The 25,730-nt window shown below is 37.4% G+C and overlaps 1 protein-coding gene across 8 annotated transcripts in view; it reads left to right on the top strand.

Annotated features, from left to right (window-relative positions):
- The first annotated feature begins 1,886 nt into the window (after window positions 1–1,886).
- The window catches only part of prp4k (pre-mRNA processing factor kinase PRP4K), a 30,585-nt gene continuing 6,741 nt past the window's right edge, over window positions 1,887–25,730 (top strand). For 7 of the 8 annotated variants that reach the window (XR_010005168.1, XR_010005166.1, XR_010005165.1 and 4 more), the window contains exons 1-14: window positions 1,887–2,023; window positions 7,718–8,911; window positions 12,370–12,540; window positions 13,484–13,636; window positions 13,976–14,057; window positions 15,493–15,703; window positions 16,680–16,753; window positions 17,198–17,288; window positions 18,124–18,271; window positions 20,270–20,407; window positions 21,013–21,166; window positions 23,240–23,354; window positions 23,976–24,127; window positions 25,526–25,612. Coding sequence is in view for 3 of the 8 variants with exons in the window: in XM_062977665.1 (XP_062833735.1) it covers window positions 1,923–2,023; window positions 7,718–8,911; window positions 12,370–12,540; window positions 13,484–13,636; window positions 13,976–14,057; window positions 15,493–15,703; window positions 16,680–16,753; window positions 17,198–17,288; window positions 18,124–18,271; window positions 20,270–20,407; window positions 21,013–21,166; window positions 23,240–23,354; window positions 23,976–24,127; window positions 25,526–25,612 (2,871 nt within the window). In the remaining 5 variants the exon portion in view is untranslated. The other variant, XM_008116325.3, reaches the window with a different exon arrangement.

Genomic DNA, 25,730 nt, shown 5'->3' with positions numbered 1-25,730 from the left:
ATAAACATAATAATATCTGAGATAATGATAGCTTTATTTTCTAGTGGGTCAATATATGTGCATTTTATTTCATGTAAACAATAATTTAAAATATTGTGCATAAATAATTTAGTGCAAATCAGAATATGCAAAATAATGGTGTGAGCTCCGGCTTTTGAAGTTTTAACGGTTGCCGTTCACAAACAAAACAACTCCAAAAATCCATTTTAAAAAGTTGAATGAAGATTTCTGAAGAGATGGAGCTCAGTTTCATCACATTTAAATTAAAGCTATTGGGAAAGTATAGGAGCCCTGGTGGCGAAGTATGTTAAAACACTGAGCTGCTGAACTACCAGACCAAAAGGTCCCAGGTTCAAATCCCGTGAGCGGAGTGAGCGCCCGCTGTTAGCTCCAGCTCCTGCCAACCTAGCAGTTTGAAAACATGCCAATGTGAGTAGATCAATAGGTACCGCTCCAGCGGGAAGGTAACGGCGCTCCATGCAGTCATGCCGGCCACATGACCTTGGAGGTATATATGGACAACACCGGCTCTTCGGCTTAGAAATGGAGATGAGCACCAACCCTCAGAGTCAGACATGACTGGACTTAATGTCAGGGGAAACCTTTACCTTTTTTATTGGGAAAGTATTGTGAGAACCACCGGTGGCGCAATGGGTTAAACTCTTGTGCAGGCAGGACTGCTGACCGACATGTTGGTGGTTCAAATCTGAGAGAGTCAGCTCCAGCTCCCCATGCGGAGACATGAGAAGCCTCCCACAAGGATGGTAAAATATCAAACATCTTGGCGTCCCTGGGCAACGTCCTTGCAGACGGCCAATTTTCTCACACCAGAAGCAACTTGCAGTTTCTCAAATTGCTCCTGACATAAAAATCGAGAGAGTATAGCAAAGATGTGGAATGATTACTGGAGAAAATCTAGGAAGTGCAAAGGGCAGTTTACAGTAGAACATTAATACAGCACATTAAGGCAGATAATCCACAATATCTGCTTTGAACTGGGTTATCTGAGTCCACACTGCCATATAATCCATTTCAATTAGGATTTTATACAGCTGTGTGGAAGGGGCATAAGAAAACCAAAATAATGATTGTGTATGTGGAGGGATGACTCCCTAATTACGGTTACCTTTCCAAACATGGGCACAATAATATGTTGCCCGAGATACAATTTTATGCTTCAGAGGAATCCGCACAAACATTTGCAATAAGATTTATTGACGGGTCTTCCACACAGCTGTATAAAATCCACATTGATCTGGATTATGTGGCAACGTGGACTCAGACAATCCAGTTCAAAGCAGATATTGTGGGATTTTCTGCCTTGATATTCTGAATTATATGGCTGTGTGGAAGGGCCCCGAGTCAGCAAAAGCAGGAGGGATCTTGTGGCAACTTAGGTCCCTTCCACACAGCCATATAACCCAGAATATCAAGGCAGAAAATCCCACAATATCTGCTTTGAACTGGGTTATCTGAATCCACACTGCCATATATTCCAGTTCAAAGCAGAAAATGTGGGATTTTATTCAGCTGTGCGGAAGGTGCCTAGGGGCCAGGCAGGGAGGCCCAAGCATGTGTCTCTTTTTAGACGTTCCCTAAAACAGACCGTTCCATTTTCCGCTTGCGTTTGAAGACAAAAGAACTAATCGGTGCTATTTCTATTCCTCACTTCCGGTTCGCATTTGAACAACGCAACATGCGGGAAAGAAGCATTTCCCCCTTATCTATTGCAATTATGCTTTGGATGCTCCATATTCGACTGGGAACCGGAAGTCTAGTTGAGTCGCTGAAGTCTCGCCGGAGTTGACGTTACCCTCGCGTTTCCCTTCCTTTCTATTCTCGCGAGGTTTGTCTTCATTTCCGGTTACCTGACGCTGTTTGCCTCGTTCTGTAGTTTCGGACGTTGGCTTCCTCTCGCACGCATGCGCACGCGCCCCACTCTCTTCCTCGGCGTCGGCGAAGGCGTTCAGAAGTTCAAAATGGCCGCGGCGACGGTAGTGGAGCTGGGGGTGCAGGGCCCTGGGTAAGGCCTACTAGGTTTTTCCTTCCTAAAAAACGCCTAGCTGTTGTCGTTTTAGCCCTTTTTTGACAAGACGGGAGTGAGGAAGAGTAGAGAGAACAACGGGAGGGAAGGGAAGGGAGCGCGTGCCTGAAGAAACCGTTATTACGGTCGCGAGGCGGCCTCGGTTGGGCCTAGTGCCTGAGCCTGGCCTTCAGAGTCGAACGGGCCTCGGGACTCTTCCACACAGCCATATAACCCAGAATATCAAGGCAGATAAGCCCACAATATCTGCTTCGAACTGGGTTATCTGAGTCCACATTGCCATATATATAGTGTTTATGTATATTTATGGTTTATTTTATGTTCTGGCATTGAATGTTTGCTGTATATATGTTGTGCTCCGTTCCGAGTCCCCTTCGGGGTGAGAAGGGTGGGATATAAATGTTTTAAATAAATAAATATAATCCAGATCAATGTGGATTTTATACAGCTGTGTGGAAGGAGCCTCAGAAGACAGCTTGTTCTCGCTTATTCCTCCCCCCCCCCCCATAACATGCAAATAATAAAACCTGTAACAGTTTCCCTCCCATATTTATGTGGGAGAAATTTGTTTGGCAATTAATGGCAGTATCCTTTATGTTTGTAGATGTAGAGACATGGAATATTTTCTCGTACCATCTCAGGCTTGTGGTTTTTAAAATTCTAATTACCGTACAGTATACTTTATTAACTGGGGGTCCTTCCAAACAGCTGAATAAAATCCCACATTTTCTGGTTTGAACTGGAATATATGGCAACATGGACTTAGATAATCCAGTTCAAATTATATATTGTGGGATTTTCTGCCTTGATATTCTGGGATATAGGGCTGTGTGGAACTCAGGCAACTAGCGAAAAAGAAATATTAAATAAAAACTTTGTTATAATAGAAGAAAACAGAAGTGTCACATTTAGTTAAATTTGTCATTATTTGCTTTCAACTAATGTATTTCAACATTATCAAGTCAATACATGGTTTGTCGCATGTATACTATTAGTTAGGTCTATTTTAATAGATGCCCTTTTGGGGCCATTCCACACAGCTGGCTAAAATCCAACATTATCTGCTTTGAACTGGAAAATATGGCAGTGTGGACTCAGATAACCCAGTTCAAAGCAGATATTGTGAGATTTTCTGCCTAGATACAAACCAACCTTTGTGGGTCTGAGGGAGCATTTTTCATGCAACACACCTAGGGACTACAGGCGACCACTGGTGTATCCCGACACAGTTTGGAAAGCTCTGATATATATACTATAATGCAGTGGTTCTCAACTTGTGTGTCCTCAGATGTTTTGGCCTTCAACTCTCAGAAATCCTAACAGCTGGTAAACTGGCTGGGATTTCTGGGGAGTTGTAGGCCAAAACACCAGGGGACCCATAGATTGAGAACCACTGCTATAATGAGACCTGAATATCCAGGGATTTGGGTATCTATGATCCTGGAAGCAAATCCCTGTGGATACCAAGGGTTTGCTTTTGGTATTATTTGAAATACTTGGGACCAGAAGTGATTTCAGTTTGGGAGTGGGGTGGATTTTGGAATACAGGCAGTCCCCAAGTCATGAATAACTTCTATAGGTTTGTTCAAGTCGAATTTGTATGTAAGAACAGGTAAACATTTAAGTGTAACTCCAGCCATATAAAAGCTTTGTATAGCATAGGGAAGGGTTGACACCCCTGTGGTGTTTGTTTTGCTATCTGTTCATAAGATTTCACCTCACTTTCTGGCCCTGTGATAATTGGATTTTGAAAAAAAAATGGCTTGTTATGGAAACAAGTGGAGATTCCTTTTCCCTATGAGCCTTTCCACACAGCCATATAACCTAGAATATTAAGTTAGATAATACACAGTATCTGCTTTGAACTGGGTTATCTGTGTTCACACTGCCATATAATCCTGTTCAATGTGAATTTAATACAACTGAGGGAAAAGGGGCCTATGATAATTCTTGACTGATAACCCAGGAGTGAATTTTCTTTCAAAAGGGTAGATTTCTCTCACTTCCTGTTATCTCACCCCTGTTCTTAACTAGGAGTTGCTTGTAAGTCTGATGTTTGTAACTTAGGGACTGCGTGTAATTCATTAGATAACATGGGATGAGACCCTGGTCTAAAAAAATACTTGTTTTATGTAAATATTACATGCATATCAAGAAAGTAATTTTATACACAATTTTTAAAAATAATTTTGTGCATGAAACAAAGTTTGCATACATTGAAGCATCAGAAAGCAAAATGTCACCATCCCATCCAGTAGTGTGGACAGTTTTGGAGCATTTTGAATTTGCAGTTAAGAGATACTTAACCTGTATAATCTTAAGTATCATGGTATTTAGAAATTTGGTTTCTCTTGAGAATGCGTGTAATAATTCTTTGTATTCATTTAATACTCTTTACAGACAGGCATTACTAGTGTTTAAAAAATTCAGCATGACTTTTATAATGCAGTAATTGATTTTGTGAACAGGCATGCACTGTTAAAAATGCTTATTATGGCATTTCTGTTTTATTAGCAGTATTGGAGTTGTTCAGAATTAAAATCAGTGTCATTAGCCGGATTTTCTAATCAAAAGACCGACATTGATCTTGTATCCAGTATGCCATGGAGCTGAAATGTTAACAAAATAAAGATTGTAGCTGCTTCTATATATGCAGTTAAAAGCATATACTGTACAGTAACTGCACATAAGTACAAAGAGAAGTTATAAAAACGGTACAATAGTTTTGGGTCATGGATGTTTGTGTGGCTGTGAAACCAATTCCCTAAAAGCAACTGTTTATGTAATTTTCCATGTTACTATAGAAAACAAATTGCATACAAGTGAGTGAAAGTGCATGGTGTTTCTCCACTAGCAATTTGATTTCTATCTTAAAGACAGGAAAAAGAGATGGTTCTCAGCCAGTACAGCAGTGTTTTCTAAACCCTAGTCCTCCCATATTTTTTGGACTTCAACTCCAGAAATCTCAGCTGTTTTGGCATCCCGGGATGTTTCGGAATGTTTTGGCATTCCAACAAAACAGTTGGAAAACCAGTCTGGAAAACACTGCAATAGAGAAATACCATGTGCAAACAGGGAATAGGAATATCATTACTCTTTGACTAGCTTCATATAAGGTAGTGTTATTGGGATCTTAAGTGACTAGAAGCCTTCATTTTCACCTGGATGAAATGGAAGAGGATCCTTTCCTCCCCACAGTTGACATAAAAATAAGGACTAGTATCTTCATTGCAATGTATTGAAAAATGTTTGGCTACACAAAATTATCTTACATTGCTAGGCTTGAAAGAAAATGGAGTTGAAACTAATGTCCTGGAACTCCTTTTTTACCCTGCTCCCAATTCCAGTGAATGATTTCTACTTATATAATGTTTAAGATAGACATGTTTGGCGTTCATAACAATTCAAGAGTAAAACATTATTCCTCATAGGTAGTATAAAAAGGCTGTGTAGGTAGTAAACTAATTGTTCAGCTTGTGTAAAATAAAACGAATAACTTTGATAAACAGAAGTTTCAGTTTGGAGCATAGTTCTTTTCCCAAATTGTCTTTACTCTCAGGTATCATTTTGTCAGTGCTGGCACCTCACTTATGCCAAAACTAAAATGGTTTGTTGCTGTATGATTTGTAACCCTGTGCCTGTATTCATCCACCCCTTTTTACACAAAACCACCCACTCTCCATAGCAGGCATGGGTATACTTGAGCCCTTCAGGTATATTGGACTTCAACTCTCACAATTCCTATAAACCAGCTATTAGGAATTGTGGGAGTTGAAGTCCAAAACACCTGGAGGGCCCAAGTTTCCCATGCATGCTCCATAGTGTTTGTCTGTTCTCAGGGCTGGATTTGCATTTAGCCTAGCATTTCTAAGGAGTCCTATTTTCTTGAAGCAACTGACTGTAAATAAGAGTAAAGTTGGCATGAAAGAAAAGGACTATAAATAGTCTTCAGGTTTGGAGTTGTTGATGGAAAGATGGATAAGACTAATTGCCAATATCCCTTTTTTCACAGCTGCAGTGTCTGTAATTAGAACCATGCTGCACAGCACTTCATTTGCATGAGCATACAAGTTTGATAAGCTGAAGAAATAAAAATTACCAACACAGATAAACTTGTTAGTTTTCTATGTTTGAGTGGTTAGGTAGAGATATTTGAGATATGGTCCTGGGTGATCTATGTCCACAGAAAGGCATTTAAGAGAAAGGATAATTCCATTCACTAATCTGAAGATTTGGCTAGATTACAGTGTGAATTTTTAAGTATAAAAGTTAGATTTCTTTTGCAGATGTTTTATAATCAGAATTTATATTAAATGTATGTTGATATATACATATATATACACATACATATACACAAACACTTGATACAAATGTTGAGTGGGTATATGTGTGTGTTCTAGAAGCTACTTAATTTACTTTAAAATTAAAATACAAGAAAGATTTTTTGCGGATGAACTAAATAAAACTAAAACGAAGGGTCCAAAACTGGAGCTGTAAGTATAAATGCTCACAGCGGAGAATGGATGCAAACGTCTCCCATTGGAAGTTACTTTTCTTGGATTTTTCTTGGGATCTTCCTCCATTGATTTGGTTTGAAGATGGCTTCAAGCGGGGAGAGATCCTTATACCAGGTTTTCTTTTGGAAGTTAGGATGTATGGTTGTAGGATCATGAAATGATTTCTCTTTTGGAGTGAGTGAAATATTTTACCCAGAATTTTTGTGTAAGCCAGCCCCCTAGAGCAGTGGTTTTCAACCTTTGTGTCCCCAGATTTTTGGCCTTCAACTCCCAGAAATCCAAACAGCTAGTAAACTGTCTGGGTTTTCTGGGAGTTAATAATAATAATAATAATAATTTTTATTTTTATACCCCGCCCCATCTCCCCAGTGGGGACTCGGGGCGGCTTACATGGGGACCAAGCCCGAAATATACAACAATAAAACGATAAAACAATTACTCCAACAGTAAAACATCAATATCAATAAAACCATCATAGTAATCAACATACAGCATAAAGTATTAAAGTTGTAGGCCAAAACACCTGGGGACCCTCAGGTTGAGAACCACTGTCCTAGAGCACTAGTAAGTGATACTTGTGTGCATGTTATGGACTTATCACAACACCCAAATTGTTGTGCGTTTCTGCGTTTGTGGTGTTGCTGTTGCTTTAAGGGAGGAGCGTCCATAGTCTTTTCATTTCTTGAGGATTGTTGTATATTATGTTCTAGTAAGTTTTGAACTCATTTGGAAATACAGTAGTAGAAGCAAGTGCCATGTGTTGGCTTTCATTTAGTCTGAGCTCTGTACCCTTATCATTATTTACTAATATTTACTGAGGGCGGTTACACTGGCTTCTTAATTTTGAATAAGTGTGCATAGAATTATTCTATAACTTGCATAATAATTCTGAATGTTCTATATTAAGTCAATTGATATTTTTATGTTAAAGTGGTAAAATTAAGTTTAGTTTTTATAAGTACTTTCTTTTCTGTAGTATAATTGTACTATGTGGTCACATAATAATTACAGTTCTGCAGTACCATTTATGACCACACTGAATGTTTTAAGGATGTTGGTTGTGTTTAGATTTCTGAATGAATAGCGTAATTAAATTTTCTTGTTGAATTGTAATAGTTTATTTGATCCTGAAATAATCTTTTTAATATGTTCATAGAATTGAAGAGGCTGATATATCTGAGAGGAGTGCAAATGAAGAAAATGGAGATATTTCAGAAGGAGACCAACTTCAGACAAAACACAACCGACATAAAAAAAAGAAGCACAAACATAGAGGCAAACATAAGAAACACAAACATTCTTCAGAAGAGGATAAGGACAAAAAGCATAAACATAGGCACAAGCATAAGAAGCATAAACGAAAGGAGGCTGCAGATGCTTCTGATAAGGAAGATGGGCCAGCAAAAAGAACTAAAATTGATTTCTTAGCCCCCCTTGAAGATTTAGAAAAACAAAGAGCATTACTTAAAGCTGAACTTGAAAATGAGCTAATGGAAGGAAAAGTTCAATCTGGCATGGGATTAATTTTGCAGGGTTATGAGTCAGGTTCTGAAGAAGAGGGAGAAATCAATGATAAGATGAGAAATGGGACTAGATCTTCAACTAAAGCATCTATTAAGGGGAAACTAGAGATTGTGGACAATAAAACTAGTTCAAAGAAGCAGAGTAAGAGCGGATCAAAAGAACGAACTCGACACAGATCTGATAAAAAGAAGAGCAAATTAGGAGCTGATGGTATAAAGGAAAGAACAGCTAGAAGTAAATCAAAAGAGAGAAAAAAATCAAAAAGTCCATCTAAAAAAATCAAGTCTCAAGACCAAGTAGGAAAGTCAAAATCTCCAACCCTTAGAAGACGTTCTCAAGAGAAAAATAGGAAGTCGAGATCTCCAGAAGATAGGAGTAAAGCAGAAGAAAAGATTAAGTCAAGAGAGCGTAAAAAATCTCCAGTTGTTGTTGAAAGTAAAAGCAGAGATCGTGGCAAAAAATCTAAATCTCCAGTAGAGCAAAGGAGTAAATCCAAAGACAGAAGATCAAGGTCTAAAGAGCGAAAATCTAGGAGATCAGAGACTGAAAGAGAGAAAAAGCCCATTAAATCTCCTTCTAAAGATGCATCATCTGGAAAAGAAAATAGGTCTCCTAGTCGGAGACCTGGTCGTAGCCCAAAGGGAAGAAGTTTGACTCCAAAACCACGGGATAAGCTGAGACGTAGCAGATCACCTCTCCTTAATGATCGCCGATCTAAACAGAGTAAATCGCCGTCCCGAAATCGGTCTCCCAGTAGGAGAGCAAAGAGCAGATCATTAGAGCGAAAAAGAAGAGAGCCTGAAAGAAGACGTTTTTCTTCTCCCAGGTAATTTCAGCCAATAAAGTAATAGCTTGGATTTGTATTTCATGGTGGGAATGGGTTAATTTTCTTTAGTCCTCACACCCTCAAATCTGTTATGGAGGGCTGTAGAAAGATCCAGAACAGTGTAGGATATTATATTGGAAACAGAAGGTGCAATCAACCCTTATTGGAGCCTTCATTTGATGGGAAAGTACTTCATTTGTGGAGGGAGGTCTGGATTTGACTCGGGAATATAATGATTAAGAAAGTGATGTGGAGGCAGGGCTAGGCTTGCATTTCCCAATCCTTATTGCTTCCTGAAGACTTATGACATAATTTTCAAATTATCTCCCTAGCGGTGCAGTTTTTCATATTAACTATTTTTACTTCGTACAAATTAATAACTGCCATACTTACGACTAGACCTGGTAAGGTCTGGAAAAAAACCAGAAAAAATGGGGGAAAAAATGTGGTTTCTCCCCAATTTTTCTGCCCCCCCCCCCCCCGGGCCTTCCCATCTCTACTTCTGATACAAGAGCTAGAGTGTGGTGTAGTCTTTTGTGACTGGGATTCAAATTTCCACTTGACCATGAAAGCCCATTGGGTTACCTTGGGCAAGTCATATTTTCTCAGCCTCAGATGGAGGTGAAAATACTTAATAGTTCCACTCCTCCCTTTGAGGGATTTTAAGAATTCCCTACATAATAGTCCAGCCTGTGCCTGCACGCCTGCCTTTTGGAGAAACCCCCATATCTCAGAGGAGTATGTGCAGGTGAAGGTGCAAGAGCTAGAAAGCCTTTCTTATCGGCTGCCCGGAGGAGGCCCTATAGTAGTTGTGCATACGCACACTCCTTTTGGGGGGTGTGTGACTATTATGTGATAAAATAGGGTAAACAAATCTTGTAATGCAAACATCATGAAATACTATAGGGTCAATATGTGTGGGAAATGACACAAAGGCATATAACAGCAATGTATGGTACATTCTTCATTGGGCTGTTTTTACTTAAGAGGAATGAGGATCACCTGAACAGCCTCTTAGTTCTGCTGAGAAAAGATTTAGTTGAAAGAGAGCTGATTTTTGGACTTCGGTTTGCCATTATCACTATTCCATGTGGAAGGCAGGTAAAAAAGTAGGGGAAACTTCATTTGAAAGTAGGACACAGCTTTCAAAAAATGTCATGTTGGCAACACACTTTAAAGATATTTTGTGACATAGTAATTCAGTTTTATTAGCAAATCTGTGGTTGAACCAGCCCCTTATAAGAGATATGTACATATACGTAAATTATAATAATGTAATGTAAGTGAACACAACATACCTCATGAAAGCTTTTCATGTGTATATATATTAATAATATATATATAATATGACTTTTTGCTTATTTTACATAGACTTAGAGGTTTCTCTTTATATTCGCATGACACATGCACTGCAGCCAACACAATAAGGTGATGCAATACAATTTGAAAAGTTCTATCATAGGCAATTAAAACAATAAGAACTAAATGTCTGAGTCCTCTCCAGAGATATTGAAAATATTGAAAAGTTCATAGTTAAACAAGTACATTCTTAATATGTTCACACATTGCATAGTCTCAGTTAGAGTAGAGCAGCCATTGAATCCTTGAAACTTACATACAGTAAATATTTATTGACAATGTTTCTATTTGTTCAGTGTTATTGGACCTTAGCTTACAAGCTTACTTGGGAGCAGGCATGATTTTTCAGCAGGTACTAATGTCATATATAACAAGAAGAGAATTTTTGAGTTTTGACCTTCATTGTGATCTTTTCATTTTGTCTGCTTTTTATTGGAAACTGCTGAGAAAAGGATGTCATCTGTTGAGATGAGTGCTGTGGGAGTTTCCTGTCACAAGGGCAAAGCTACTTTAGCTTTTATGCATCATACATGGCATCCTCTGACTTAATTCCATTATTCCTGCTCAACTATTAGATGTCATTCCAATATTAATATACTGTAGTTTTCAGTTATTAAGGGGTTGCTTGGGGTTAATTTTTAATGATCATAGAATCAAAGTGGTGTGAGAAACCACAAGGCTATCCTGTCCAAGTCCCATACAGGAATACACAATCAAAGCACACCCAAAACCAGCTTCTGTTTAAAAACGTCCAGAGAAGGAGATTACACCACACAGGATCACCCAGAATATTTCTTTCTGTATATTACTAGTGGGAGTTGACCATGTTTGTATGAGCATGGGAAAACTTGAATACAATGATCTTACCTGCAGAAGGAGTCTTAGTGAATTCTACAGCAGCAGTCTTGTATCTTATTCTCTCAGCCTATCCAAGCATTGAAAAAAACGTCATGTTTATTGTACCTAAGGATCTTATTTGCAGTATTCCGTATGAATTGCATTACAGTGTAGTGGTAAATCACTCTTTTAGCAAAATATCCTTCCAATTTTAGTTTGGGACAATAAACCCCATGTACTTTGAATTTGCATTAGGAAGACTATTTATAAATGTATTTACACTAATAATTCTTGGGCAAGTGGCTTATAAGCAAAATACCCTCTGTGTAAATCAGTGTTTCTCAACCTGTGGCTCAGTTTACCAGCTGTTAGGATTTCTGGGAGTTGAAGGCCAAAACATCTGACCAACAGGTTGAGAACCACTGCCGTAAATGTATAGTAGAGTAATTACTAGCAGCGTTGTAATCCAGCAACAGCAGCCATAAAATGATTGACAGAACAAAAACACACAGGCCCGTTTCTTACTTCCTTTGGAGGCTTTTCCTTGTAGCAAAAATAACATAGTTGCAGGACTTACAAAATAAAGTTTCTTGTAACACAAATAAAAGTTCATTACTCTTTGTTGCTTGCTTCTTTGCTCATGGAGATACTAGCATTTTAATTAATTAGCTAATTAGTTAATACCCTCTTTTCTCCCAGTGTTTGACCCAAAGTGGCGCACAATACTCAGAAATATTAAATTTCTTGATTAATTTCTCTGGATAGCTTTCACTTGGATCACTGGAGATAGTTTAAAATTCAGAATGTGAATTTTTCTATGTAATGGGCCTTTGAAAAAATTATTTTTCTGGGTGCATCTACATTATAGAATTAATACAGTTGGACATGACTTTAACTGCCATAGCTGAATGCTATGGAGTCGTGTATGTTGAAGTTTGGTGATGCAGCAGCAGTCTTTGGCAGAGAAGACTAATGACTTTGTAAAGCTATGTTCCCATTGTTCCATAGCACTGTTATGACAGCTATGGCATTAATTCTGTAGCATCATTCACCTTCTGTCACTGTCCTGTTCTACTTAGGGATGATGGCGGTGGAAATCCAAAAAGGATGCTAGCCTTGGAGAAAGCTTCAGTAGCTTTTACAGTTTTGTAAAATTTTGTGGTACATTTTTCTTCACATTTCAGTTTCTGCCATTTTAAAGGATATGCTTATTGTTTTGTATAAGCTTCCAGCTTTATATCTTATCATCTTTTACCTTCAAGAACACGAACTAGAGATGATATCCTCTCTAGGAGTGAGCGCTCAAAAGACGCAAGTCCACCTAGATGGTCCCCATCCAGAAGAAGATCCAGATCTCCCATTCGACGAAGGTCTCGCTCACCTTTACGTCGTAGTCGGTCTCCAAGAAGGAGGAGTAGATCTCCTCGGAGAAGGTATGTGTGCACTGTACAGTTTGTAGTAGAAGCAAACTCTGTGTGTAAATTTACAGTAGCTGTTTCTTATTTTTATTTTTTGAGAGGCAGCTTGGTGTAGTGGTTTGAGCATTGGAATAAGACTGGAGAACAGGGTTCGTACCCCTGCTCAGCTATGGAAACCAACTGGGTGACCTTGGACAAATCACTCTCAGTCAGCCTCAAGGAAGCCAAGGCAAAGCCCCTATGAACAAAACATTTCCTGTAGGGTTTCTGTAAGTTGGAAAAAACTTGAAATGACACAACAGCATTTGTTATATTTTAATGATCTTCATTTCCCATTATATGTTCAGCCATTTCCAAAGCTATGTTGATTTGTGTCAAATGATACTATATCTTTTTGGTTTTTGTCCAACAAAATCTTAACAAGCACAAGCACAGCATCATATTCAAAATCGTAGTACAGACAGCCCCCTAGTTACAAACATCTGACTTACAAATGACTCATAGTTAAGAATGGGTTTGAGACAACAGGATGTGAGAGAAATCTATCCTAGGAAGGGAAATTCACTCCTGGAAGAGTTATCATAAGGAAAACGGGTCTCAACTGAAGCTTCATCACCAATCCTTCTTTTCAGAACAAGCCACATTTTTCAAAATCCAATTATCCTAGGGACAGAAAGTTAGATGAAATCTTCTGAACAGGTACACAGACAGCAAAGCAAACACTACACGTGTTAACCCTTCCCTATGCTACTCAAAGCTTGTGTGTGTGTGTGTGACTGTACTGTACTGTCACTAATATATTTTCCTCAGTCTCTCAAAATCATGGTTCACTTTCGGATAAATATTATTTGAATTTTAAAATGAAAATCTTGATTATGACAAAGCAGAAGAATTAATACTTGTTGATTTAAAAGTGTACTTGGTCTTCACAGTTTAAAAACATTTTCCCAATTTTCAGGGATAGATATCGACGAAGTAGATCTCGCCTTAGAAGGAGATCCAGGTCACGGGGTGGCCACAGACGTAGAAGTAGGAGCAAAATAGAAGATAAATTTAAAGGAAGTCTTTCTGAAGGAATGAAAGTTGAGCAGGAATCTTCATCAGATGAAAAGTAAGAATGACAATTTTGATACTTCATAAAATGCAAGGTGGGCAGTATTTTCAACATGGTGGGCAGTCTTGAAAGTTAATAGTGAGTTCAGACCCATTAGCTAATTTTCAATTCTGAGCCATTTATTATGCGACACAGCTATTTGAGAAAAATAATGCAAACCTTGAATCCACAGTGATATTTTCACAGTTCTTTCTGTTTTGACTGCAGTTGGGTTTATGGATTTTAAGGTGTACATTTTTCAGTATTCCTTCAATACTTTTTCAAAGAAAAAAATGCTGTGTTAGCAGGTTTTGAGTGATATTGTTACACTTTCTAATATTCTACATTTTCTAATAGCCTTGAAGACTATGATGTTGAAGAAGAAGATGAAGAGGCTCTCATAGAACAGAGAAGATTACAGAGGCAAGCAATTGTACAGGTATGTGATTATGCTTACCAAAATTACATTTTAATAGACTTATCAAGGGTAATAATCATAATGCAACAGTTCATAAGCCTTGAAGAGGGTCCATAAGCTGATTACAAAGGGAAGAAAACTTATATTTCCTTACTGCTGTTAAAACTGTGGTTAAGTAATTTTTGCCTGGGGAGCTTTTATAACTTTCTCAATGTAGTCTGATCCAAAAAAGATAAGCACTAATGAGTTTTGGAGGTTCCCTAAGGTTATGGCATGAGATTAATATTTTGTCAACTTTTTAAAATAGTGGTATTTTTAGATCGATAATTACTGTGCAGAGGAATGGAGACTGAATAGTTATGTGTAAGTCACTTACTTTTCAGTTGTAGGTAGGAAGAGAGATATAGTGTGGAAAGGTGTGAGTATCTTTAAAACAGCATGTCAACAGGAAAAGCGGAGCTCAGCCTGCAATGTCATGTTGCAATTCAATTGCTGGAATAAGCGTAAAATATTATAACCCAGAGAAGTCACAAAACATGGTTACACATTCAAATATCCACACAGTTCCAAATTCCACCATTCTTTACATACCTGGTTACCACCATAGAGCCTCTGTTTGTTCAGAGACTAGAAACAGGACAGGATATGATCATATTGACATGATAGCCCACACAGGAAATTCCAACCCATCTACAGTTGTGGTCATAGAAATGTAGACTTCTGCAAACAAAGGTTTGTTTGTTCAAGCAAAGAAACAGTTGAATTTAGAATTGGTGGGTGAAAGTTATTGGAACTCAGTCACATCCTTCACAAGTTTGCAGTCCTCATCAAGGACATAGATAGGCAAATGAGTTAGCTAGCAGGGAAAAACCCTTCCCTCATTGGCCTTTTTGTTTGTCACACTATTCTCTCCTATTTCCTTGATTCTCAGGGACATGCCTCTTTTTCCGAGCTCATTACTATCCCTTGCATCCTCTATTTTGCTCTTCTATGAACATGGAGAGTGACAAGATGTCTGTTGTGAGTTAGTTAAATACATAGGTTCTGTTAACTTTCCTATTTAGTAATGTAGTTATTTGATTAAAGTGTTTCATAATTTTTAAAGCTTGACTCTGTTCCTGAAGTGCTTAAGTGCAATCGCTCTACTCCTGGCACTAGAAGCGTCTGATCTGCTGAACTGCTACTAATGCTGTTTTTGCTACTTTACCTATTTTTGGATGCTTTTGTTTTTTGAAAATTACCCCCCAACAAAATTTGTTTGATATAGTGAGTGCTTTTCTCACTTACTGCCCCTGAAAATCTTAACTTGGGAATCTGGGATGTATCATGGGGCTGTAGTATGGAGGAGTAAACAGGATCTAACGTCACCTTAATGCTCAATTTGGTTTCTCTCAATATTATATCTAAATTAGATGATAGTTTGTCACTATCTTAAATTATGATGAATTCTCTCCAGAAATACAAGTATGTAACTGAAGATAGTAACCTCTCCATGCCGTCTGAACCAAGCAGTCCTCAGAGCAGTACTCGCAGTCGCTCCAACTCACCAGATGACATTCTCGAACGAGTTGCTGCTGATGTGAAAGAGTATGAGCGAGAAAATATGGACACATTTGAGGCCTCAGTGAAGGCTAAGCACAACCTTATGACAGTTGAGCAAAATAATGGTAAGAATCAGAAGTATTTCTGTGTAATTTCCGAAAGACGAAATACTTCTTAAAATGTAAAGGAGATCAAGTATAATGCCAAGGTAGCTATGATTAAGAGATTGTGTCATTTCTAGGATATATGAAAACACATGTTTCTTCATTTAAAGAAGCCTAGTTCAGTTATAGACAATATGGTTTTGGTATCTAAATGTTGAATCAGGAGAAAAAAGTGCACATTGTATGCATTGACATACAGTGCAGCATCAGCATGATGGGACATTTTTCTCTTCCCTCTGCTAGAACTGCTGTTTAAAACATATATTTTGATTATTTTCTTAATCGGAACAAATTTTGAGATTGAATGTGGGATTGAAGTGGGAAGGGGAGATTACTGCTCTCCCACTTTCTTTATGTCTACCACTGGACCCAAGGATAATTTGATGTTTTTTTCAACAGCTTCATTGGGTTTAAATTTTAAAGGCTTAAACAGCTTAAAGATCTGCTCTCACACATTTTTTCTGTATATTAAAAACTGCATTATTTCCTCTTTTCATACTGCCAGTCTAGAAACTTATCACACTGAGTAGCATTTGTCCCTATCCACTTAAACCATCATAGGTTTAAGTGGATAGGGACAAGTGCTACTCAGTGTGATGTTTTCTAGACTGATACCCATCATTGAGCCATTAGCTGCTGGTCCCTGGAAAAAATTTCAAGAAAGAAATTATACACAGTGGGCACAAATATGGTGCCAGTCTTCAACATCTTGGAAGAAAATAATTGCCGATCACCAACAGACACTGTCCTTCAGAGAGGGCACCCTTGTTCTAGAAGTCTCTCATTCTTCAGTTTAATAGGGAGATTTATCTGGTGCTGTGTGGGATATCTTTTTGGTGCCAGGCAAAAAAAAACTTTCTTCAGAAGATTCCTAAAACAGGGTAGTATGTTGTTATAACTATGAAAAGATTGATAAAAATTATTTGTGGCTTTTCAGGTTCATCTCAGAAGAAAATCACAGCTCCTGATATGTTTACAGAATCAGATGATATGTTTGCTGCATATTTTGATGTAAGTAATTTTATAACATTGCATATCAGTGTTTCAGAAGTTCTAGTCCCTATTGTAAAACTAAATTGGTAAAGAACCGTGATTCTTTGACAATTTTTCTTATTATCTTGTACTAAATAAAAATCAAATGGTCGTGAATAAAAAAAATTCATCAATTTTATGCAAGTATTGTGAGTAGACTTTGAAGTTCAGAGAATGGTTGCTCTCCATCTGCATTGTATTGCACAAAATCACAGTTGGGAATATAAAAGACACTTAAGTGGCAATAAAGATTTGCATAATATTTTTAGTACAGTAGTATCATTGAATTCTTCTCTTTATCATAAAAATACATCCCTTTGTAAAACTAGATTTAAAGGCAAATTCATTCCTCAAGAATATAGAAAATAATTTATGTATGGAGAACAGAAACAAAAAGGCTGGATTTGTTTTGCTTTCTTTTAGAGTGCACGCCTTAGAGCTGCTGGCATTGGAAAAGATTTCAAAGAAAACCCCAATCTCAGGGATAATTGGACAGATGCAGAGGGATATTATCGTGAGTATAACTGATGAGTTCTATACCTTCTGTACATGGCATGCATTAATTTTCATTTTGGGAAATTGCATACTTATGTAGAGTATTATATAAGAACGACATTGTCTTAGTAAAATAAGGGCCAGCTTCCAGAGACATTTTTTCTCTTAGTACCCAGTTTCTTGGGATCATGATTCAGTAGATACTGCTGCTATTAATTTCTGCTTATGGCTGCCTGTAGGCATAGTTGTCCCCCTGTGAATAATGTCTTGGGTTAGTAACATGTGGTATCCCAACCCAGCATGGTGGTTCTTAATATATTTTCTTTCCCAGATATGACGTGTAAAAACTGAGCAGGGGGGGGGGGGGCATTTCTGTAACTTTATCTTCTAGCATCTTAGATTGGGCCTGTTCAGATACGTTTTGCATTTGACAATGTTTTGGGAAGTTCTTTCTCATATAGTTTTTGAAAATCTTATGTTCAAATAGGCTATTCCCATTATGGCTAAAGCGAAAGCAGTAGGGGAGAGAGCACATCATCCCAGCATCTCTTCCTAGAGACAATTGGGGCAGGGATTGATATTGTTCACATAAGCCAATTTTTGTATGGTGACCATTACAATTATTATGAAATAAAGTTCTATTTATGAGATGTCCCATGACAGAATATAGCTGAACTGCAATATAGTTTAACACAATTGCTCATGTATAGTTTGTTTGCATTTTGTGTAATTATATGGGATATCATCTTTCTTGCCCCCCCTCCCCCAATGCTGTGTTAAGATGTTTTAAGTGTGCATAGAAAATTTGTTTAACAGTAATTTGTATCTTACTACATATGTTTCATTTCGCCTAGGTGTTAATATTGGTGAAGTCCTAGATAAACGTTATAATGTATATGGCTACACTGGCCAAGGAGTTTTCAGTAATGTAGTGAGGGCCAGAGATATGGCAAGAGCAAACCAAGAAGTGGCTGTCAAAATTATTAGGAACAACGAGCTTATGTAAGTGAGATTTTTAAATATCTTTACATAATAGTGTGCATATATAGTATGCTGAACTGTTACAATGAGATCTACTCAGAAGTCATTGAATACGGTGTGGCATGAGTACTCCTTTGTGTTATTTCTTGTTATTAATTTACCCAGTTTTGTTCCCACCTTCCTTACCCAACTCTCAATCGTTAAAACTCCAGTACAGGTTCTTTTCCTGGTCTTAAGATTCATATGCATTGCAATACCATTAGCCAAAAATATGGTGTAACTGTTGTATCACTTCAGCTCAAGCATTTCTTTTTTCTGTTTTAATAGTTGATTTCATGTCCTCCTTTTCCCAACAGCTTCCCCTGCCACTCTTAGTTAAATGTGTTCTTTTTCCCTTTTCTTTGCTCCTTCTTCTCTTTCACAAATCTTCAACAACCTCTGGCTAAATGGCATGTTCCTTATTCTTTCCCTCCCTCTTCTCCTTCCCATGTCTCTTTGCTGTACTCCCTTTTCACTTCTGAGAAGCTGGGTGTGATTTGGGGCATCTATAACTTTCCAGGATTCTCTCCTAGTATGAGTGCAATATCGGGGAAATAGAAGGGGAAACTGGGCAAGGAGCAGGTGAGCTGTAGCCTGCCAGGGCTTTCTTTGGCTCCCATTCACTACCATATGACATCTAGACGGTTGGCGGGGAGGCAGTTGAGGATTAGTAAGGCCTTCCTGGATCTTCTGTTAGTGCCACTCGCATACTATATGGGTATCTGTTAATTCTGGCAGGATGATTTAAATAAAGGAGGGAAATTTCTAAGGTTTCTACAATCTTAGATCAGCTGCCATTTCATGGGCTTTAAAGTATTGAAACCATATTCCAGCTCCAAATTGTCAGTCATAGCAAATTCTATTGTTGCAATCTTTATGCAGCAGATTTTGATAGTACAGTAGAGTCTCACTTATCCAAGACTCACTTATCCAAGGTTCTGGATTATCCAAGGCCTTTTTGTAGTCAATGTTTTCAATATTTCATGATATTTTGGGGCTAAATTCGTAATACAGTAATTACAACATAACATTATTGCATATTGAACTACTTTTTCTGTCAAATTTGTTGTATAACATTATGTTTTGATGCTTAATTTGTAAAATAACCTAATTTGATGTTTAATAGACTTTTCCTTAATTCTTATTATCCAAGATATTAATTTATCCAAGGTTCTGCCGGCCCGTTTAGCTTGGATAAGTGAGACTCTACTGTATTAAAACATCAGTATCAACCATGTGAATGGGAATGTTATTGTACTTTTGTTCCAGAATATTTCATAAAAATCAAATTTATTTTTCTTTAAATATACAGATGGCTTTATTAAAAAGCACCGTACAGATTGGCTAATCCAGGCTGCCACTAGGTCTTTTCTGAGAGTTGGTATTTCTGGCATTTCAATTGTTGTTCTAAATTTATCATAACTTTTTTTTCTTTTTGTATAACTGAAACAATTTATTTCCCCTCCATTGTTTTCCACCTACATAGTTGTGATACCTGAAGCAAGAAAGAGTTCTCTCGCAGATTTTCTGATCTTGCAATCCATGCAGAGGAGTTTTTTGAGAAAGGGATGTCACAGAAAAACAGAAATAGTGACTTTCTTTTACATATGCAAAAGCTACTCTTTTCTCCTTCCTTTGGCTTTGTTGCATTTCCTGGGTCATCAGCAAAAACGTTTCCTCAGAGTCCTATGTAGCACATTCTCTCTTGGACATCTGCTGTCTATGTTACCTCTTTTTTTTCAAATGTCTGCAATATGTAAGGATTTTGCAAACTTCAAAATGCTCATTTGAGCCAGTTTCAGGGACAAGCAGGTCATTGTCACCTTCTTCTTTGTAACTACCTCTAATGTGCCATCTTCTAGTCTGTGACTACAGTAAATGTTTCCTTTATTATTGTTGCTGCTTTATATTGACATATCCCTGCCGTTTAAATACTGGTTGTTATGTGCTCAATGTCCTATTACATGGTTCTCTTTTCAGGCAAAAAACTGGCTTAAAAGAATTGGAATTTTTGAAGAAGCTTAATGATGCAGATCCTGATGACAAGTTTCATTGCCTACGATTGTTCCGCCATTTTTATCACAAGCAGCATCTCTGTCTTGTGTTTGAACCACTCAGGTAGGTTTCAAAGATAGATTTAAGTCCTTTTTAAAAGGTATTTTTCTAAGTCTCTTTGTTAATCTTACGCTTATTTTTCTTCTTTTCAAAATAACACATAGTCTGAATGTTTCAGACATAGTTGTTCCTTTGCACTTACTTAGATGTAGTCTTGTGCAGAACTTCAGGAATCCAAGTAAAGACTATATATGCTGTGGTTTCAATCTTCTTGAGCTCTGTGTGTTGCACCAAGTGATTTGAAAAGAGATTGTGGTTGCATTTGGCTGAAAGTAGTTACCATTGTGATAAAGAATCCTGGTTGCACAAGATTCCTGGGGTGAGAGCATTGTCACAGTGTTCAGCTGAACATGGATGCTGCCTTCCTTGTCAAACTTTCTGGATAAACATATGGTGGGTAGGGGATGGAAGGAATAGGAATAAGTGTGTATACTCATGGCCCTTCTGCTTGAGTAGTGCTTACTGTACATCTGTCTAGTCTGGAATGACATACTGGAACAAAGGAAATCAGAAATAGTTTTCCATTAATGAAAATGTATCTGATTTCATTTAGTTACTCCTTGTTTAATCCCCCCTTTATTTCTTTGTGTTTCTGTTTTTTCTTCAAGTATGAATTTACGAGAGGTACTAAAGAAGTATGGAAAAGATGTTGGTCTCCACATAAAAGCTGTACGATCCTACAGTCAGCAGTTGTTCCTGGCACTCAAACTTCTTAAAAGATGCAACATACTGCATGCTGATATCAAACCAGATAATATTTTAGTAAGTAATATTTGGTGTACAACTGTGTAAAAAAAATCTGTAAGAGACAAAAATACAATACAATGGGCCCTCAGTGTTTGCTGGAGTTTGGTTCCAAGATGTCCCTATGGTTATCAAAATCCATGGATGTCTTAATATAAAATGGCATAGTAAAATGGCATCCCTTATATAAAATGGCAGACAACTCAAAGGAGTGCTGGAGAGAACCTGAGGTTTTGTGAAATGGTAGAAGGCTACAGCACAGTGCAGTGTTTGATGCATAGTAAAATCAACGTTTGCATTTATAAAAATGTTTTTTAAAAACATTCTTGAGCTATGTTTGATTGAATATGTAGATGCAGAATCTGTGTGTACAGAGGGCAGGCTGTACTTTGGATTTGTATTAAGTTTGTATTACTGTGAGAATTTAGAATGCGTTTAGAATGCTTTTACTTTACTCTGAAAAAAAGTAGTGTGCTTTAGAATAATATTGTAAAAAGTAAAATCAGATCCAAAGTGTATGTTCCAAAATAGTTATGCTGTATCTAAAGGTTGGTTTGCATATTATGTCCGCCATGTGATAACCCCTGTTGTAAGACCAGCTATAAGATTAGAATTGACAAGCCGTGTGAATTGATCCCATTAGCTGGAACGGCTCTATGCTGGTGCTACTACACTCACTCTGGGCATTTCCAAATAACACACAAATAGCCTTGGGAAAAATAATTTAGTTTTCTATTAATGTTTAAATCAATTGCAGAAAAAACAAAGTCCACAACAAACCTTATGAGTATAAAATATATTAAGTTTCTGTGGAACAGGGATCTTTCTACTCCAGATTTTTTTGCATTGTAATGCCTATAATCTAGTATTGGGCTATAACTGATGGCAGTTGAAATCTAGAATGTAGAGGGACACTGATTCCCTACCCTTGTTGTAAAGTGGTCAGGTGAACAATTGAATGCTTTTCCTTATTAAAATGAAAATCCCTCCTTGAAGAAAAGCTTTAGCCTCCATTTCCCATTCCCTACATAGTACATATGATGTGTATAGTGGGTTCATTTTTATATTTTGATAGAATGAAACAAATCTGCAACACAGCATTACCCTATGAAGGCAGTGTTAATTGTATGTTTAGAAGCTTCTCTTAAGACATGGCTTTGGGACCAAGCTTTTGACAAGTAATTGGAGCAGTGCAATAAGTGACTATGAAACAATGTGATTGACAAATGGAATGGCCCTGGATTATGTTTTGATTGGCATGGTTTTAATTGTTTTTAATATTCCATGTTTTGATTGTTTGGTTTTAATTGTAATTGTTTATATGCCATCAAATTGCTACCTGTTGTAAGACCGCCTTGGGTCCCCTCCGGGATGACAAAGGCAGGATATAAATATGGTAAATAAATAAATACTGTTGAGAGTTTTAGGATGTAATTCAGAAGCTGGGAGATTATTGGGTAATGATGCTCTGAATGTAAGTGCAAACTTTATTACTGGCTATAACAGTCTGAATTGTCGCATATTTCCTCATTGATAAGAATAACCAGAAAAAGAAATTCCATTCTTTCTCAGTAGATGTCAGTCTTACTACAGAATAGCTTTTTAAAAAAAGAACAATATGCATGTCTTGGAAGTGGTTGTTGTGTTTTTTCAGACAATGTTTTTGGCGCTTATAATTTAAGGAGATTCTTGTATGTGGGAAGACCTTTAATGGATTAAACCAGCAGTTCTTCCAGCCTGGTATCTACTGTGGCTCAAGATGCTTATTCTTCCAGATTTTGTAACTGGACATAAAAATAACAGCTCTCTCTTCCATTTGTTTCTGACCCTGATCAGAGTTCTGCAAAGTTGGGAAGGGGATTGTTTTTGTTTGAAGGGGGTACTATAACTCCATAATTCCGTAGCCACTGATCATGATCTGAGGTCTGCTTCTGTTTTCCTCCAAATAGCATGTTCCATAAACATAAGTGAAGTTGAATAGTACACTACTTAGGACATTCAAATATTGGTGTATCATATGCACTCTATAACAGTGCAACTTATTGCTTTTTGTCCTCTAGAAGGTTTAACTACAGCTTTCCTACTTTTTAGGTGAATGAGTCTAAAACCATTTTAAAGCTTTGTGACTTTGGGTCAGCGTCCCATGTTGCTGATAATGACATTACGCCATATCTTGTCAGCCGATTTTATCGTGCTCCTGAAATCAGTAAGTTAATCTATTTTGAGATCCTCAAATATTGCAGTTAGTACTTGATCTGATTTACACATGTATGAAGAGTGAGATGTGTGGAAATTTGTATTTGGTTTCCTGTTGTGTACTTAATATGGAAGGTGGAATGTAAAGGCAGACTATAGTTAACAGGGACTTGAAGTGCTATCCACATATTCCCATGGCACTTTCTGTATGGCATTAATGCATGTGAATCATAGTTTTCTAAGACTACGAAGTTGCAGAAATCCTAACTGAATAGCTGTTTAGAAATGGCTGCATGAAAAACTGTTTCATTTTGTACTGTTGAGTGAGATACCACCATGTTGCATAATTTCTGTTTGACTTTTCATCAAATCTCTTTTCATCCACCATTTAACACAACAAATGTGAGAAAAACTAAGAATGATGTAGGTTATTAGAAGATGCCTAATTCACTAAAAGATTTTTGAAGACTAGAAGGAGAGGTGAAAAAGAAAGTAGTTTAGTAACATGCACCTTTTTTGAATAGATAGGCACGGGATAAATGTTCATTCTCTGGCTGATTCAGGAGAAGTGAGTGACCTTAATTTCTGTCTGTTGTTTTGTATGATTAATTCTAAAACTGTTTTCCTTCAGTTATAGGCAAAATCTATGACTACGGTATAGATATGTGGTCTGTAGGCTGTACCTTATATGAACTTTACACAGGAAAAATATTGTTTCCTGGGAAAACCAATAACCATATGTTGAAACTTGCAATGGACCTCAAAGGAAAGATGCCAAACAAGGTAACGAAATATAGTGCTTATTAAAATGTACCAGTGTCTCCAGATTGTCTTGGTATTGTAGGAATTCATGGCCTGGTACTTCCTTGCTTATTCACACTTCCTCCCTTGATTCGTTGTCTCCTTCCCCTCCAGCTGATCACCAAATTGTTTACCTTATTAATTTAAAGTGCAGTTCCCCATCATGCCCAAAACTCGGAATTTTGCTTGGATGTCACTTTACCAACCAGCATCTTAAATTGGATTGTGATGTAAATTTCTGGATGGTAAGTCGGTAGTAAATTTTCATGTATTTTAATTTATACAGAGGGACACAGTTATAATCTACCATTTATTCCAATTTTCCTTGGAACTTGTTGGTGAGCTGGCATACAGTGGCATACTGACATACAGTGGAACCTTAGACCTGATGTGTTGGTGCGGGCTGTGTCCCTCTTATGAGCTGGTCATTGACCATTATAAAGTGAACTTGAACTCGATACAGTGGAACCTCGACTTAAGAGAGTCCCAACTTAAGAGCATTTTTGAGTTAAGAACCATCACTCATCCCAGGTTTTGCTTTGACATACAAGCAGCATTTTGAATTAAGAGCTAATGCCAGAGGAAGCTGTAACACCAGAGTACAGGGCTTTAGGGCTTCAAGGGAGCAGCCTCCATGCTTCATGCTCTTGTCCACTTTGGAAGATTGCTTTCTGCTTTGCTCTTGTTCATTTTGGGAGATTGCTGTCCGTTTTGCTCTTGTCTGCTTTGGGAGATTGCTTTCTACTTTGCTCTTGTCTGCTTTGAGGAACTTTGGGATAGTTGATTTTGTGTCGTTTTTATTCCTGATGTTTGGCTTCATGCAGAAAGAGAGGGAGAGGGAGCAAGAGAAGGATCTGGGTTGGAATGAGTACAGTATGAAGAAAATAATGCTTCTGCCTCTTTGCTTTGTGCTTTCTTTCAACAACTTTGTGCTTCTACCATTTTAAAGTTGATATTTTCTATTGTTCCATGTGAATGTGCATTTATACATAATTTATTATTTATAAAGTACATTTTCTTACTTAAAATATGTAACAAAAATGGATGGGTTTTCAGGGGGCCAGAACAGTTTAATAGTTTATCAGTGGGAAAATTCATTTTGAGGGAAGAGTGATTTGAGTTAAGAATTCAGCCACGGAACACATGAAACTCTTATCTCAAGGCATCACTGTATTTGAAAGGGAGTTCATATGTCTCTCAGGCATAAAGTAATTTTTTTCGAAACACCATTATATATAATAAAAGCTAATTGAGTTCTTTTTTTATTTTATGTTGACTACATCATGGAAACAAATCTCCTTTTTTGGGATTACTACTTTAAGGGTATATACTTTTGAATCTTTAAAGATTTTTAATTTGCTATGTTTTCCTTTCCCTCAGATGATCCGAAAAGGTGTCTTCAAAGATCAGCACTTCGATCAAAACCTTAATTTCATGTACATAGAGGTAGATAAAGTAACAGAAAGGGTAAGTCTGAACTGTACCACTGCGATGCTTTATTTAGAAGTATACCATACAATTTTTATACTTTTTCATTGAAATTGAAATTGCCCAACCTGTATTTCTTTTCTTTGGTTTCTTTAGT

The sequence above is a fragment of the Anolis carolinensis genome, chromosome 4 (assembly GCF_035594765.1).
Source record: "Anolis carolinensis isolate JA03-04 chromosome 4, rAnoCar3.1.pri, whole genome shotgun sequence".
In the NCBI taxonomy this organism is placed as follows: domain Eukaryota; kingdom Metazoa; phylum Chordata; class Lepidosauria; order Squamata; family Dactyloidae; genus Anolis; species Anolis carolinensis.
Note: the sequence above shows the minus strand (reverse complement) of the source record. Positions and strands in the feature narration are given on the sequence as shown.